The sequence below is a fragment of the Nilaparvata lugens genome, chromosome 6 (genome assembly GCF_014356525.2).
Source record: "Nilaparvata lugens isolate BPH chromosome 6, ASM1435652v1, whole genome shotgun sequence".
Classification (NCBI taxonomy): domain Eukaryota; kingdom Metazoa; phylum Arthropoda; class Insecta; order Hemiptera; family Delphacidae; genus Nilaparvata; species Nilaparvata lugens.
This window is the reverse complement of record NC_052509.1, coordinates 41486582-41504735: the sequence shown is the minus strand read 5'-3', so window position 1 is coordinate 41504735 and position 18154 is coordinate 41486582. Positions and strand designations below refer to the sequence as shown.

Sequence of the window (18154 nt, the reverse complement as noted above, 5' to 3'; positions counted from 1 at the left end):
GAACGTCAAGTTACATGCTTCAAGTACATGAACATTGAAGTTGATCTAATACTTTTTTCAAGTTGAATTCAATTTATTGTTTACATAATGATGACTTTTCCTATGAATTTGAAGACCTATAATGCAATAACAGCACACAGTAAATGTGCGAACAGAACGAGCGGGTCGTGGTTAAGCTTCCAGCTTCGATCGATATCACTAAGCTGGCAATGATAGAATCATTTGAATATCATCGTGCTGAAACTATCGAGACTTGACGGTTCTATTCACTCGCATGCTTTACAATTTTTTTGTGTTACATGAAGGTCGCTCGCGATTCGCGAGCGCAACCTAAACTCAAAACTAAACATCTACCTGATCATAAATATACTTACACACTTACAGTCAGCTGGTTCCTCAATGTAGGGCTTCATAATTATGGAGGCCAGGTTTCAGGAGCAGTATCAGAAGATTGATACTTTTGTAATGGAACTTTAGTATTTCATTATTGTATTTCTTCATTTCAACACTTTTAATTATTATTATATAATTTCAACACAATACAATCAAGAATTTTAGGGTACCGAACATTATGTGAAGTATTTAGTATACTATCCAATTCAATTGATAGAGGCTTTTGCAAAAAAGTATTTGTGTTTTTATGTTTATTTCCATAGTTTTGAGCAAGATTGTTTTTATTTTTTCGTATAATTTTTAATTCTTATTTTCCAGAGCTAGCAGAAAAACTGCCCTTGCTGCAGCAGTGTGGTCTTGTGAATGATTTGATAGTTGAATTCATGCCGGAGCCAGCTGATTGTTCGAATAAGAAGTCGTGGGCATGTCCTGGTCTGAAAGCGTTGGCGCAGCTAGCATGGGGTGTGTCTCTGGCCACTCTGCGCATGGCACCTCCTTCGCTACAGCAGCAAGGTACGTTTTCTCAACTTGTCAATATAGTTATTTTTATATGGTCTCTGTTTAGTTTTTTCTGCAACTTTGATACTTATTTACAGTCAAATTGTAAATTATATTCTATTGCAATAATAATTGATGAAAACTTGAATTGGCAACCTCATATTATATCTTTTTTATGTAAAAAACTTGAATATAATTATATCATATAAACTCTATAAACTCAACAAAATATTGAACATCAATAACTTGAAAACTGTATATCATGCTTTAGTACAACCGGTTTTACAATATAAACGGCATTACACCGTTTATAAAAAAATGGTCATATGGGGTGGGGTCCAGCATTTGATGTACACCTTAACAACCTTTTTATTGTCCAAAAATCGATTATTAAAACCATTTTGAATAAACCGAGATTATACCCCACTCATCTAATTTTCCAGGAATTTGATGTATTTACAGTTAGGCAACTCTACGTTAAAACTTTACTTAAATACTTATCAAAAAATAAGGCAGATTTCCTAAATTAAATGAACATTCAAGTCTACAACTTGAGACCAAATGTAATTGAAAAATTCCAAATTTATCCTCCAATTGATTCACACAAGCAGAAAATTAATAAATGCAATACCTTTTGATTTAAATGATAAAATATCAAAGATAAGAAGAGCATAACGGAGTGAATTAAAGGTGAATATTTCTTCACTTTGAACCTAGCACTGTGATTTGGTTTTTCTCTGTTTCAGTTTTAATTTTGGTATTACTCTGAATTTATTCTGACCTTCTATAAATTAGCAATATAGGTGTGAATTATTCTACTTTGGACCACATTTTTAAAGTATATTTTGTGTCTCTACTTTTGTTATAAAGCCTTTTCGTTTCAATTTCTAGTTATTTTAAGGATTTCTTTAAACAACTCTGACCAGCGGGCAAAGAGTTATCTTTTTGCTGGTGATGCCTAGAAATTTTATATTTAGTTTTTCTTTTCTCATATACAGGGTGATTCTTAATTATTATGGTAAAATAATTTAATACGTGATAGTAGAGGTAAAAATATGAAAAAAAGTTCTCATAAACATATATCATAAACGCTTCATTAGCGAGCTATACAGGGAGAAAGATTTCGCCCGGAATTCAGTTCCTCTGGTGAAATACACCGATGCTGAATTGTTTGGGGACTAGTTTTTGAAAAACTGATGGTGGATTCATATGGAAAAATATCTGAAAAATTGAATAAAACTAGTCTGGAAGCTGTAGTGTGAGTAGTTTTCGAGAAAAAAGGTGAAATATGCAAAACATCTAAGTAGAAAAACACAGACTTCTAAGATTGATGCCCAATAACTTTCTTCAATGACCAGTAAACAAATAATTTTTTGCAATAAAAATTGAAGAGAATTCAATTCTGAAAAGAATTATGTAAGCTGTGTAAACTAAATTTAAATAAAAGTTAAATAAAATATATTCTTATGTAGTACATTACACCACAAAAATTTTCTGTTTTATGAGGAGAAAACTAATAACTCATAGGTTGTAGCTGATTGCAAATAAAATATGGATTTAAATAACAGCTGTTCCAAAACAGCTGATTAATTTTGTTTTAAATAAGAAAATATTTGAAAGAAATTAATCAGCTGAAAATTATTTTCAGAAATATTTTAGCTCACTGATAAACAAAACAACAAACTGTAAGTTAGGCTTACTGTAGCCGCGCTGTGTATTTTGTTTAATCTATTAACCAGTTATTTGTAACCATTTCACTTTGCTTTAGTGTTAAGTGTTGAATTTTTGAAAAATTTCAGGCAGGTAATTTTAGACATTATTCATACTCCGAATTAGCTGACATGCGTTTAATGTATGGGATGGGACACTGTAATACTGTACTACTGAAGCAAGACGTTTGTATCAAGAGAACTTTCCTAACCGAGTATGTCCAAGTTCAAGTTTTTTGGCCACTATTCAACAACGTCTGTCTGAAACAGGCTCTTTGATGTCCAAAGAGCACATTTATGCAGGCAGACCCCGATCTACTAGGACTGTTGAGTTAGAAGAACAAGTTCTTCATGAAATTTATGAACATCCAGAGAAGATCACGAGAGAATTGTCAGTGCAGTTTAATGTCAATCAATTTATTATTTGGAGTATACTAAAAGAGCAACAATTACATCCATACCACCTCCAGAAAGTTCATACTCTATTGTCTCGAGACTGTATTCCCCGTGCTGGTATTTGCCGATGGTTTTTAGAAAAACTTGTTAAACCAAACTTTTTAAGAACCGGTCTATTTACCGACGAGGCACACTTTATAAAGAACAGCTATCGTTAACGTCCTCAACCAACATATTTGGGCAGATGAGAATCCTCATGCCATCAATCCTAATCGTCCACAACATCAGTTTTCAGAAAACATTTGGGCAGGAATCATAGGAGATCATCTACTTCTGTTCGAGCTTCCTCCCAGGCTTAATGGCATAATCTACTTGAACTTTTTGAGAGAGGAGCTATTTATCTCACTTGAAGATGTACCTCTTCAGTTGCGCCAAAACATTTGGTTTATGCAAGATGGAGCTCCAGCACACTTCAGTGTTGCTGTTCGTGAACACCTGAATCACAGCTTTCCAAATCAATGGATAGGCCGAGGTGGGCCAGTACCATGGCCAGCTAGGTCACCACACTTAAATCCTTCGAATTTTTATCTTGGGGACACTTGAAAACCTTAGTTTACAATACTCCGATTGATATAATTGAAGAACTCCGATTAAGGATTTTGAACGGAATAGAAATGATAAAGCAGACTACTGAAATATTTTAACGGGTCCGACAATCGAAGAGAAGACTTCTGAACATATGCATTAAGAACAACGGAGGTCACTTTTAACATCGTCTTTAGTCTTTTGGTATAAGTTTAATGTCATTTAGATATATTACTTTCAAATAAAAATAAAACTTTTCATAAAAAACCGAATATTTTATTTGCAATCAGCTACAACCTATGAGTTATTAGTTCTCTCCTCATGAAACAGCAAATTTTTGTGGTGTAATGTACTACATAAGAATACATTTTATTTAACTTTTATTTAAATTTAGTTTACACAGCTTACATAATTCTTTTCAGAATTGAATTCTCTTCAATTTTTATTGCAAAAAATTATTTGTTTACTGGTCATTGAAGAAAGTTATTGGGCATCAATCTTAGAAGTCTGTGTTTTTCTACTTAGATGTTTTGCATATTTCACCTTTTTTCTCGAAAACTACTCACACTACAGCTTCCAGACTAGTTTTATTCAATTTTTCAGATATTTTTCCATATGAATCCACCATCAGTTTTTCAAAAACTAGTCCCCAAACAATTCAGCATCGGTGTATTTCACCAGAGGAACTGAATTCCGGGCGAAATCTTTCTCCCTGTATAGCTCGCTAATGAAGCGTTTAAGGATATATGTTTATGAGAACTTTTTTTCATATTTTTACCTCTACTATCACGTATTACATTATTTTACCATAATTAAGAATCACTCTGTATATGCATGTATGTGTAATTGTATTATGAACATTTTATTTTTGCTTGTGTATGTATGTGTATGAGTAGTTATTGTTTGTTTTCTTTTTGGCAATAAATGAAGTTTGATTCTGTTTAGTTGTGGTCAACTCCATACTGAAGACCTTGAAATGATTGAATGATATGAATTTGTACTGTCACTTTGGTTTGTCGATATTTATCCCTCAAATAGCTTTCATCTTATTATACTGAGGGTGATACTGTCTATGGGTTCCCAGAATATATGCGATTTATATTTTTTACTAAATTTGAAATACAACTTCATTTTCAAATTTCTATATGTATCCTTATTTTTTACTCAGATCAAAATTATGTTTTCAGGCATTGTTGATGAAGATGACTTACTGGTTGATGCAGCAGTTGATGAGAAAGTCTTCCATTTTCTCAATACAACTTTTCTTCTCAATGAGAACATTCACAAAGAGGTATTCTATCAAGATTTATCATCTTAATCTTTTACTAATATTCAAAATTCAATATATATATTTATACTTTGAAGGTTGTATTCTCACAACTTTTGTAAACTTTAAAGCTTGATCATTACTGTATGTCGGCAGTTATTACACATTCATGTAAACAAAGGACTGAGGTAATAACTACGGTGAATTACGTCTGAACCTCTTACTTCGTAGCTCTATTGAGGTGAATTACGTCTGAACCTCTCACGTCGTAGCTATATTGAGGTGAATTACGTCTGAACCTCTCACGTCGTAGCTCTATTGAGGTGAATTACGTCTGAACCTCTTACTTCGTAGCTCTATTGAGGTGAATTACGTCTGAACCTCTTACTTCGTAGCTCTATTGAGGTGAATTACGTCTGAACCACTTACTTCGTAGCTCTATTGAGGTGAATTACGTCTGAACCTCTTACTTCGTAGCTCTATTGAGGTGAATAACGTCTGAACCTCTCACGTCGTAGCTCTATTGAGGTGAATTACGTCTGAACCTCTCACGTCGTAGCTATATTGAGGTGAATTACGTCTGAACCTCTCACGTCGTAGCTCTATTGAGGTGAATTACGTCTGAACCTCTTACTTCGTAGCTCTATTGAGGTGAATTACGTCTGAACCTCTCACTTCGTAGCTATATTGAGGTGAATAACGTCTGAACCTCTCACGTCGTAGCTCTATTGAGGTGAATAACGTCTGAACCTCTCACGTCGTAGCTATATTGAGGTGAATTACGTCTGAACCTCTCACGTCGTAGCTCTATTGAGGTGAATTACGTCTGAACCTCTTACTTCGTAGCTCTATTGAGGTGAATTACGTCTGAACCTCTTACTTCGTAGCTCTATTGAGGTGAATTACGTCTGAACCTCTTACTTCGTAGCTCTATTGAGGTGAATTACGTCTGAACCTCTTACTTCGTAGCTCTATTGAGGTGAATAACGTCTGAACCTCTCACGTCGTAGCTCTATTGAGGTGAATTACGTCTGAACCTCTCATGTCGTAGCTCTATTGAGGTGAATTACGTCTGAACCTCTCACGTCGTAGCTCTATTGAGGTGAATTACGTCTGAACCTCTCACGTCGTAGCTCTATTGAGGTGAATTACGTCTGACCCTCTCACGTCGTAGCTATATTGAGGTGAATTACGTCTGAACCTCTCACGTCGTAGCTCTATTGAGGTGAATTACGTCTGAACCTCTTACTTCGTAGCTCTATTGAGGTGAATTACGTCTGAACCTCTTACTTCGTAGCTCTATTGAGGTGAATTACGTCTGAACCTCTCACGTCGTAGCTCTATTGAGGTGAATTACGTCTGACCCTCTTACTTCCTAACTCTATTGAGGTGAATTACGTCTGAACCTCTACTTCGTAGCTCTATTGAGGTGAATTAAGTCTGACCCTCTTACTTCGTAGCTCTATTGAGGTGAATTACGTCTGAACCTCTTACTTCGTAGCTCTATTGAGGTGAATTACATCTGAACCTCTCACGTCGTAGCTCTATTGAGGTGAATTACGTCTGAACCTCTTACTTCGTAGCTCTATTGAGGTGAATTACGTCTGAACCTCTTACTTCGTAGCTCTATTGAGGTGAATTACGTCTGACCCTCTTACTTCGTAGCTCTATTGAGGTGAATTACGTCTGACCCTCTTACTTCGTAGCTCTATTGAGGTGAATTACGTCTGAACCTCTCACGTCGTAATTCTTTTCAGAATTGAATTCTCTTCAATTTTATTGCAAAAAATTATTTGTTTACTGGTCATTGAAGAAAGTTATTGGGCATCAATCTTAGAAGTCTGTGTTTTTCTACTTAGATGTTTTGCATATTTCACCTTTTTTCTCGAAAACTACTCACACTACAGCTTCCAGACTAGTTTTATTCAATTTTTCAGATATTTTTCCATATGAATCCACCATCAGTTTTTCAAAAACTAGTCCCCAAACAATTCAGCATCGGTGTATTTCACCAGAGGAACTGAATTCCGGGCGAAATCTTTCTCCCTGTATAGCTCGCTAATGAAGCGTTTAAGGATATATGTTTATGAGAACTTTTTTTCATATTTTTACCTCTACTATCACGTATTACATTATTTTACCATAATTAAGAATCACCCTGTATATGCATGTATGTGTAATTGTATTATGAACATTTTATTTTTGCTTGTGTATGTATGTGTATGAGTAGTTATTGTTTGTTTTCTTTTTGGCAATAAATGAAGTTTGATTCTGTTTAGTTGTGGTCAACTCCATACTGAAGACCTTGAAATGATTGAATGATATGAATTTGTACTGTCACTTTGGTTTGTCGATATTTATCCCTCAAATAGCTTTCATCTTATTATACTGAGGGTGATACTGTCTATGGGTTCCCAGAATATATGCGAATTATATTTTTTACTAAATTTGAAATACAACTTCATTTTCAAATTTCTATATGTATCCTTATTTTTTACTCAGATCAAAATTATGCTTTCAGGCATTGTTGATGAAGATGACTTACTGGTTGATGCAGCAGTTGATGAGAAAGTCTTCCATTTTCTCAATACAACTTTTCTTCTCAATGAGAACATTCACAAAGAGGTATTCTATCAAGATTTATCATCTTAATCTTTTACTAATATTCAATATTCAATATATATATATATTTATACTTTGAAGGTTGTATTCTCACAACTTTTGTAAACTTTAAAGCTTGATCATTACTGTATGTCGGCAGTTATTACACATTCATGTAAACAAAGGACTGAGGTAATAACTACGGTGAATTACGTCTGAACTCTTACTTCGTAGCTCTATTGAGGTGAATTACGTCTGAACCTCTCACGTCGTAGCTCTATTGAGGTGAATTACGTCTGAACCTCTACGTCGTAGCTCTATTGAGGTGAATACGTCTGAACCTCTTACTTCGTAGCTCTATTGAGGTGAATACGTCTGAACCTCTCACGTCGTAGCTCTATTGAGGTGAATTACGTCTGAACCTCTCACGTGTAGCTCTATTGAGGTGAATTACGTCTGAACCTCTCACGTCGTAGCTCTATTGAGGTGAATTATGTCTGAACCTCTTACTTCGTAGCTCTATTGAGGTGAATTACGTCTGAACCTCTCATGTCGTAGCTCTATTGAGGTGAATTACGTCTGAACCTCTCACTTCGTAGCTCTATTGAGGTGAATTACGTCTGAACCTCTTACTTCGTAGCTCTATTGAGGTGAATTACGTCTGAACCTCTTACGTCGTAGCTCTATTGAGGTGAATTACGTCTGAACCTCTCACGTCGTAGCTCTATTGAGGTGAATTACGTCTGAACCTCTCACGTCGTAGCTCTATTGAGGTGAATTACGTCTGAACCTCTTACGTCGTAGCTCTATTGAGGTGAATTACGTCTGAACCTCTTACTTCGTAGCTCTATTGAGGTGAATTACGTCTGAACCTCACGTCGTAGCTCTATGAGGTGAATTACGTCTGAACCTCTCACGTCGTAGCTCTATTGAGGTGAATTACGTCTGAACCTCTCACGTCGTAGCTATTGAGGTGAATTACGTCTGAACCTTACTTCGTAGCTCTATTGAGGTGAATTACGTCTGAACCTCTCACGTCGTAGCTCTATTGAGGTGAATTACGTCTTTGAAATTTCAAATCAAGTCAATTATAAGATGCATTGTCAAAGTAAATGTATGTCAATTATACATTTTTAATCATCCTTACTGATGATTATCTGAAAAAAATTGTCTGTTTCATCTTCTATGAAACATCAAAATCCTTATAAGCAATCTAAGCTTTAATTAACATGTCGGCCATAGACCAAATATGTAGTAAGAAATCAAAAAAGTGCACCCTGTTGCTTACGTGTATTGAATTTAACCGTCGTAAAATGACGCTTTTGCATTATCCATCGTCCATTCCTTGATCCTCGTCTTTCCAGTTGTCCATTGATTGATGCATGAACTGGATGCAACTATTATAAATAGTGAATACAAATATTCTTTTTATATAATTAAAAAGTCCAGTTATTGATCACACACAACATAATGTTATACCATGTTCAGTGTTTGGAAGCACAGTGGTGTAGGAAAATAGAATCTTCAAATGTTATTTTTTTGGGTTTTCAGGAATTCTATTTGAGAAGATTGCACAGTTTGTTGACGGACTTCATAGTACTGATGCCTTTGAAAGTGAAAGAACTGAGAAATCGAGCCGATGAAGCCGCCAAGACAGTGCAAGCCTATGCTCAAGTAATTAATCATAGACTCATCAAAAGTTCATTAATTTACAACATAACTCAAATTTAGTCGAATTATCTGCAATACTGTATTGATAATTTTTGGTTACTATTTTAGAATTACCATCAGTTGAATAATTTCTTCTCAAAATTGTCAAAATGCTTCTCTAAAAATTTAGTCATATAAAACTGTTTTTCATTTGCTAAAATTATATTGATTGGTTAATGATAAATATATATCTCACTTGTACTCCAAGACAGAAGTCTGAGTCATGGTTGGAGGAGTAGAAACCATTTAATACCAGAAGGATATTTTTAAACGCAAATTACTTAACACAAATTACCCGTCAATGAACTATGAAACATATCTTCGGCCAATTAAAACTTTAAATTTTAAAGCCGAGTGAAATGGCTCCTTGTTGGTGTTTTTCACATTAATAGTAGATTTTCAAGCCGTTTCTAGCTAACCAACCGTAGTTGTTGATTCATTTATTACAATTTTGGGAAGCAGTTCGATAAAAAATTATCTTCATCCTATTCCATTTTTCCAAGTTATTGTGACAAAATTATTTGCCAATGCAGTACAGTTTCTAACGGCATTTGAAGAATCTTTTTCAATGATTAATTTATTTATATCGCCATGCATTTAATCAACTAATCAATTTGAATTTTAGTAGGCCTACCACTTTTTTATTAAAATAAAATGAAAATCATGTAGTACTATTTTATATTTGAATAATACATAAAATAATACAATTTTTGAAAATTGTTCTCATGAGTTAGAACATGTTATGCATCAATAAAATATAAAAGGGTACTGGAAGATTTTTATTTTCTTTCAATTAATCAATTATATTTTTGGAGATGTTACCGTAATACACAACTACAATAATGAATTGTTGATTTTCAGGAAGGGCTTGATCCTCCTGGCACGTTGCCGCAACATTTCGAACAACTGCTGCTGACACTTGCCACACTTTATAGCAAAGATCCGCTCAATTTGAACTTGGAACTGGAGTATTGGTGCCCGCCCGAAGGCATTGTCTCCACATCCTACCCGTACAGGTCACCACCCAGACAGGTAAATTATAGTCCGTACAAAATACGGCGCAGAGAAATTGAGTGAAATCAGCCAATCAAAGTGATTAATAGTCATAGGTAGAAGCACAGTTGCCAATTTGTCTATTAGAGTCAGTCTACTTAGTGCTTCCAGACAGGAAACTTCGTTTGTGTATCATGTGCATAGAACTCACTATAGTTTTGAATGAAAAAGACTAAGAAATTGTCAAAAACCACAGATTTATTGATACTTAGAAAGACCGGTTTCGGTTATTACACCATTGTCAATCTCTGATAAACTAAAACTAAATGCAAGAGCAGCAGAATTTATACTAGTAGACGAGTACTGTGTTATTGGTCAAGGGCATGAACGCCTGCCATTGGCCCAGCTAGACAGTCTCCTCCCACTCAACGGTGTGACAAAATGGCGGCTTAAGCAACAGAATCGCCATGATAACAAAATTTACTTTCAGTACAAAAAAAGAACCAAGAAAACAAGTGTGAAAGATAATAAAACAAATATGTAAATGGAAAAACTATTGACTAATTTATACTTACAATTTTATGATAAAACTAAATTCGTAGTGTTGTATTGGTTGAAATGAATCTGGTCATTTAAACTATACTGGGAATTTTCCTTAATTACTCTTGTTATTTCTAAAGCCTCTAGAATATTCAAAGATCTGCCTTTGTTATTAACATGCAGAAACTCGACATTCTCCTTAACTGTAAACTTGTGATTATTTGTTATCAAATGTTCTGTTCAAAAGTTAGATTCCCCATTTTGTTTATTCCAATCTCTGATGTGTTCTTTAATTCTACTTTTGAAACTTCTATCAGTTTGACCCACATAAAAAGCATTACAATCACCACATTTAAGTTTGTACACCCCACTTTTATCCCAAATATCAATTTTGTGTTTACTCCAGCTAAATAGACTATTTAAAATCGGTTTGGTCTTGAAAGCAACATGAAATCCATTCCTCTTCAATTCCTTACCTTTCTTATCAGATACAAGGCCTAAATATAAAACAAACACAGTTTGAGCCTACAAAGCTAGAATTGATTGAAATTTGTCTATTAATTTTACTCAATAATCTGTTCACCATACTTTCTTCATACCCATTTGTGACAGCTATCTGTTTAATTTTAGTGATCTCAATATCAAAATCATGATGGCTCATAGGTATTGTTAGTGCTATATAGACCATGCTATTGAAAGCAGCAAGTTTGTGAGAAATAGGATGACAAGAGTGAAGAGGAATGATAACATCAGTATGGATTGGTTTTCTGAAAATAGAAAACTTGTGAAATTCAGTGCTATAATCTATTCTTAAATCTAGAAAATTCAATACACAATCCTGTTCTACCTATACAATGTAGTATAGTACAGTAGTATAGTATCACTATAGTCTGTGTAAAATAAGTTGAGACTTGACCCTCCATCCGAAGAAATTACAGGGTTGCCAAATCGTGTAAAATTGCAACATTATCAAATTTCCAATTCAACGTCAGAATTGGATGTAGAATATCATCTCCGATATCATAGTAGCACTGAAAAAGCTTCAGGGTTGTAGGATTAAAAGAAAATTTAACCTTTTTGATAAAATTGGAAACATCGCGATGATTTGTTTTTCTTTTGAATATTGCTTCTCTCAGAATCATGGGGCGTCGTAATGCTTAATAATATTATATCAAATTAACGGGGAGAATGTCTCCTTTCTATTGGTGTCTGGATCGTTTTTATCCGACTTATATTTATTTTTTAATTGATGATTATGTTCGTCAATGTCGAGACAATTCAAGCAGAAAACATGAAATTTTCGACATACTAGAAACTTTTCATTTCAAAAGATAAGTAGGTGGACTAATTTCAACTCATCGGGACTAAATTCAATTCATACTTTGTTAAAAAGCCATATTCTGACTTTAAATTACAAAAAAACCAAGTTTATCACCTTCTCTCCCAATGAAAATGGACAACCAAATTCAAATCTTCTAAAACTGAAATTGCACAGTACTGAAAGTCAAGAAAATTTCAACTGCACATGTCCAGAAATAGAAAAGTAAAATCAATAAAATACCTTGGTGTTATGTTGGACGATCATTTAAAATGGACTGCACTTACACTATATCTCTGTAATAAATTGAAGTATCTGATTCACACTTTTTATAGAATAAACCAGTTAGCAAACCGTGCCATTATTAGAAATATCTATTTAGCATATGCACATGTCATTTTTACCTACTGTTTGAAGGTGTGGGGTGGTGCATATGATTATCATTTGAAGAAAGTTTTCACTCTACAGAAATTTTTGATCCGAGCAGCTTCGGGTAAACCTCTGATTTATCCCAGTAGAGCAATTTTTCAAGAAATGATCGTCCTAACGATCAGACAACAATGTATTAAAAACTTGATTCTATCTATTAATAAAGCCAAACACTCACCACAACCCCGTGCACTCAGCTACAATACTCGACCACTAATTTCAAATCAATTTATAATACGATTTTCCAGACTCTCAGTAAGCAGAAGGCAATTCGATCACAACTGCAATATTCTCATAAATAAAATTCCTAGAAATTTGTTAACACATAAAATAAATAAAAACATTATTACTCTAATAATTGATGACTGGGTTAAATCTAACATTTTTTTTCAAAATATTGTTTTAATTTTGTGATTAAGTAATTTACACAAAAAATTTTAGCAATTCAAATGAAATTGTTCATAGAAAACTAATTGACCGAGCGAAGTGAAGTCTAAGATTCAAGTCGACGGTTTGGCATTTCTCTTAATGTTTAAATGTTTGAATGTTTAAATGTTTATTATGTTGCGCATTCACGGCGAAACGCGGTAATAGATTTTCATGAAATTAGACAGGTATGATCCTTTTGAAATTGCGCGTCGACGTATATACAAGGTTTTTGGAAATTTTGCATTTCAAGGATAAAAGGAAAAAGGAGCCTCCTTCATACGTCAATATTAGAGTGAAAATCAGACGATAGAATTATTCATGATAAATCAGCTGTCGAGTTGACTATAGATATTGTATGCCATGATAATATCTCAAAGTAACTTGGTAAAAAATAGCAGCTGTGTAGACTATAAATTGCATGCCTCATTGAATGCAATTTTTATGCACTATTAAATAGGATGCAAAGAACTTATAACAGCTCGTCTGGGCGCCTAGATGTCTTCTGGTTTTCTCGCACTAAATTCCGGAAAGCGTTATATGATAATTAAATCTTGTGTAAGCATGATCTGATCAAATAAATAGTTAGATGTGCTTATGGTTTGGGACGTCGTTATAACTGCGCGAGGTCTACTGTTCACAGAACTACTAGTTTAATAAAGATGAAATCCATAAATTTTTAATTTCTCATCTGTGGTCAAGGGTTTTGAAAATGAATATGAAAGCTCCATATTAAATGTTGCAAAATGTGAGAACATCATTATTTATTTTTCTGAATATATTACTGTATTATTATTATTTATTATTTTTTAATCTCAACTCATTGCTAGCGAACAGACTAATTGTCTATGCTAGCAATGCCATAAAAAATATATAATTGAAAATTAAACAAATTAACATCTATGTATTTTAGTTAAGTGCAGTAGCATATACTTATTTATTTTTTGTAAAGTTTTTTGTATTCTGTTTTTTGGCAAATAAAAAATTATTCAGAAAAGAAAAAAGGTGGTGAAAGCGAGAAAGTTCCTCACAAATAATTGAAATTATTTTTCCAATTGTCAAACGTACTCGTAAGAGCGTATTTTGGCCTCTCAGGAGTTTCAAAGTCAAGGATAGCGGCTGAATGGTGTGCCACCATAGCTGGGATCAATAAAATTCAACCCTGCTATCAATAGCTGGGATCAACAAAAACAAAATATAGAACGATTGAAAAATTCAGTAACTGCAAGCCATATGACGATGAAGCAGACGATGAAGCATATCATCAGAAATTGTAATATACGTGCCTACCAAGGCCATTTAAATGATTTTATCTCGGCTTCTCCTCAATCACTACACTGCATTGACAACCTCGACATCAAAATTTAATATATTTACAATATTTTATTGACCTGACAACGGTCTCATGACCAGATTTTTCTTTTACTACCCATGTGTTTGTGTGCGTCTATATATATGTGTGCCATACGCTAATAATAATAAATAATTTTTAATAATAGATAAATGAATAATTGAAGCATTTATTATTGAAATTTCATTATTAAAAAAATCAAAACCTGAATTCACATATTATCTGAACTAGAATATTGTTTTAAAAATGCATAATTTTATTACGAGCAAATTGAATTAGATTGGATTTTCAAATGTACCGCCATAAAGACCCCATAAAATGGCCGCTCCATAAGGAACATGAGTGTCATGACCTGTATTTATAGACCTTGGCTTATAGCAGTTGGTTTTAGATGGGGCGTTCACAATCCAGAGTTATCAAATAGCACGTTAGCTGGCTAAAACAACATTGTGAATACCCCTAATATGTAGAGAAGTAATGCTAATTTGAAATATACAATATAATTTTAATTTGCTTGAAAATCAATTAAATTGATTCATGAATGCTGATTCTCCAAGCAGTTTTCTTGTAAAACGAATAAAATCAACTGCATTTTCATTTGAAAATTGGAATAGTTATGAACAAAATTCTAGTTCTTGTATTATATCTATGTCTCTTTAAAGTTTCAAGATAGATGGATCTCTCATTCTGTCTTCTCTCGTCTGTGAAAAAGTGTGAAGTGGATCTGAACCATTCATTTCAATGATGCTATATAGCATGTGTATTAATTACCCCAATTTCGATATTAATGATGGTACTGAAAATATTCTGGTTTGATACACTTAGGGCCAGTTGCACGTCCGTCTGTTAAATATGGACATTAACGTCGATTAACAAATCAGCGTTAGTTTTACGGATTCATTCTGTTCCACCAAGATCGGTTAGTTTTTAATCCTGATTAAGTTTACCGGTTAACTATCCAAGATTTTAACGGTTTCAGAATCCGGCAACACTGTAATTTAACTGACATAAAATGATAGAGGTTATGTTATTGAAGCGGTGAATTTGAAACTGAAAAAATATTATCAAACGAGATCATGGTCCAATATTATTAGACAAAGAAAAAATGAGTTTGTTTTCGATTCTAATAAGAGAGAATATTTACATAATAGAAAACTGATAATGATAGGTATGTTTTAAGGTAAAAATGAGGTTATGTTATTGAAGCGGTGAATTTGACCATTCAACACAGAGGCTTGCGCGCAAGCCTCAAAAATGCTCTTTCTCTCGCCAGTGTCAAGTGCTATGCTGCTAACAGACGACAAAAGATCGAAAACTAACCTCAAAAATCAGAATCTAATTTTGAATGCTAATATCAGCTAAATACACTTCTCTATTTTATTCATTCATATATTTAGCCTATACTTTGAATTTTTTCGTTTTTTACCAAAAACTAATAGGAAGACAGCTATCATTAGATACCTAACCGGCGTTAGTTGGATTTAATTCCCCATGAATGGCCTGTTAAAAATCTTTTACGTCGATTAGTTTAACCAGCGTTATTTTTCGATTTTTACCTTTGTGCAACCAAATTTTCTTCATTTCAACCTTAGACCAGTTATAGAATAGACACGGCCCATTGTATATTCATACTGAAAGTCGATGAAACCAACATCTACTGCCAAATCCACCCATCTTGACGTCACAACAGTGACGTCACGCTAGAAATTAGAAATTAGTATAGAAAACTTTTTTGAGTTTGTTGTGTGTTTGTGGTGTTTAACTTACATTGTTGTAACAATGCATGTTGTTAAACATAGCTTGTTTTCCATAGCAGATTGTTATTTATTTATGTAATTATCATTTATGAAAATGGTAATCTCCTGCGCAGCATATAATTGCACTGAAATTTTTAGGAAAAAAGTGGAATATCTTTTCATGTGTAAGTTGAAATTTATACACATAAATATTGTAAGTTGTAACTGTAATATTATCCTTGGTTATGATGTAAGTGAACTCATTGCAGCATGACAATAAATTAGTTTTGTAGGCTACCGTACCTTATTATTTTCAAAACACATTATAACTTTGAAGCCGATATCACATAACACATTATAACTTAACTGATATCGTTTTTGCCCGTAGCTAGAAATAACCTAAAAACACCATGAATCTGAAATAGACACAATCTGAAAGTTTTCCATACGATGCGTGACGTCACTGTTGTGACGTCAAGATGGGTGGATTTGGCAGTAGATGTTGGCTTCAGAGGCTAGACTTCCCAGCGTGTCTATTCTATAACTGGTCTAAGGTTTCAACTAATCGCGGTTAAAATGGTTCCAGCCAACTAATCAGAATTAAAAATGGTTTACGCCGGTTAGTTTAATCGGCGTTATTGCTTGAAATCTCTGTTTTATGAAACCAAAATGCATTGGTTAGCACTAATCTTGATTAAAGTACAGCATTTAATCGTGATTAAACGTTAACCGACGTACGAAAAACTGGGGGTTAGTGTGAAAAATGACCAATATCTCCAATTGATATCTATAATTGATATTGTCTCATTCCAAAGAATTGTTAATAATTCTACTCTATCGTTTATTGAACATATTCGGTGTTGCAGGTTTCGCTTTTCAAGTTTGTGCGTCAGTCGGGTGATTTGCTGCCGCCCACCCTGTTTGTGCCCTACATGAAGATGTTGGCATCCCTGTCAAGCAGTCAACAGGCTGCCAGGCAGTGCTTCACGCTTTTGAAACTCAACAATCATGGCTCAGTCACCTGGGATCACTTTTTCACATCTTTGAATAGGTTAGTAATTCGAGAGTGAACGCTGAAAGACAGTGGTTGCGTTCAAAGCCATTGATCAATTCCATCGTGTTTTTTCTACGTTCAGTAAAAAACCAGATCACAGATTAGTGATCACAGATAAACCACAGAATCGAAAGTCGGCTAGTATCCTGACGCCAAAATCCGCCATCTTGGAAGAAATTGTAGCATTGTAATATATCGGTAATTTTAATTTCTAACAAGACGATGCAGTCACGTGTCGTGGTCTTGGTGCACTCAAGTCTTGGTTAGATTGATACCTTCCATTCTGTATGTATTCTGTGACTGAACGGTTGCTCATGAGTCATGACTGACGTGTTTTCTCTTCTGCTTATATTTATAAACAAAACTAGAACCTAACCTATCTCATTGTATAATCAATTGAAATGGAAAACCATCAAGTGATTGGATTGTTTAAAATGCTTTAGATGCTATTTTAAATATTATTGAATTTATGTAATCATGCATTTCTGTGCTCCCAAATACATTATAATGGAGTCCATTATAATTGTAAACAACCTCGTATTCAGCCATTTCTGTTTACGTTCAGCTACTCTGTTTACATTCTTTTCCATCGGTGGAAAATTACGATGAGCTGATTAGTGAACGAACCGGATATGACGTATTTTTTTTCTTATCAGTTAGACCAAAGACCTTGAAGAGGTATAAGCCCACAATGCCTATGCCTTCCCAATGCTGGCTCTTACTTGAAATTAAATTTATATTTTTTGTAATTTTATAGATTACAAAAATCTTCAAGATCTTTGTTATGTAATAATCTTCCAGGTTGTCCCCCCAATTGCCGATTTCAATTCCAAGTACACTAGCGCTGCATGTGAGTCTATGCATCTTCAAGGTCTTTGACTTAGACCAAACGGTGTCTCGTTCAGAGCCATGTTCACTCACCGGTCTCATCGTTCACTCACCGATCAGTGGCTTTGAACGCAACCATTATCAAAATTCGGGAGAGATTTGGGCTCACCCAATCATTATGAAGTGTGCCTCAGTTAATAAATAGATAAATTATTAACTAAGGAATACTCAGATAAGTTGACATCATTATTATTTTTTACCGATCAAATGAATTAAAAGTTGTGAATTGAAAATGGAATGTGGATTTGGAAAATATACCA

General features: G+C 34.1%; 1 protein-coding gene across 1 annotated transcript in view; it reads left to right on the top strand.

Annotated features, from left to right (window-relative positions):
• Nucleotides 1-18154, top strand: part of LOC111060109 (nuclear pore complex protein Nup205) — a 96022-nt gene that overhangs the window by 18554 nt on the left and 59314 nt on the right. The window contains exons 7-11 of the mRNA XM_039430819.1: nt 712-906; nt 4769-4872; nt 9001-9123; nt 10021-10191; nt 16819-17003. Of these exons, the coding sequence (XP_039286753.1) occupies nt 712-906; nt 4769-4872; nt 9001-9123; nt 10021-10191; nt 16819-17003 (778 nt within the window). The remainder of the gene's footprint in view (nt 1-711; nt 907-4768; nt 4873-9000; nt 9124-10020; nt 10192-16818; nt 17004-18154) is intronic.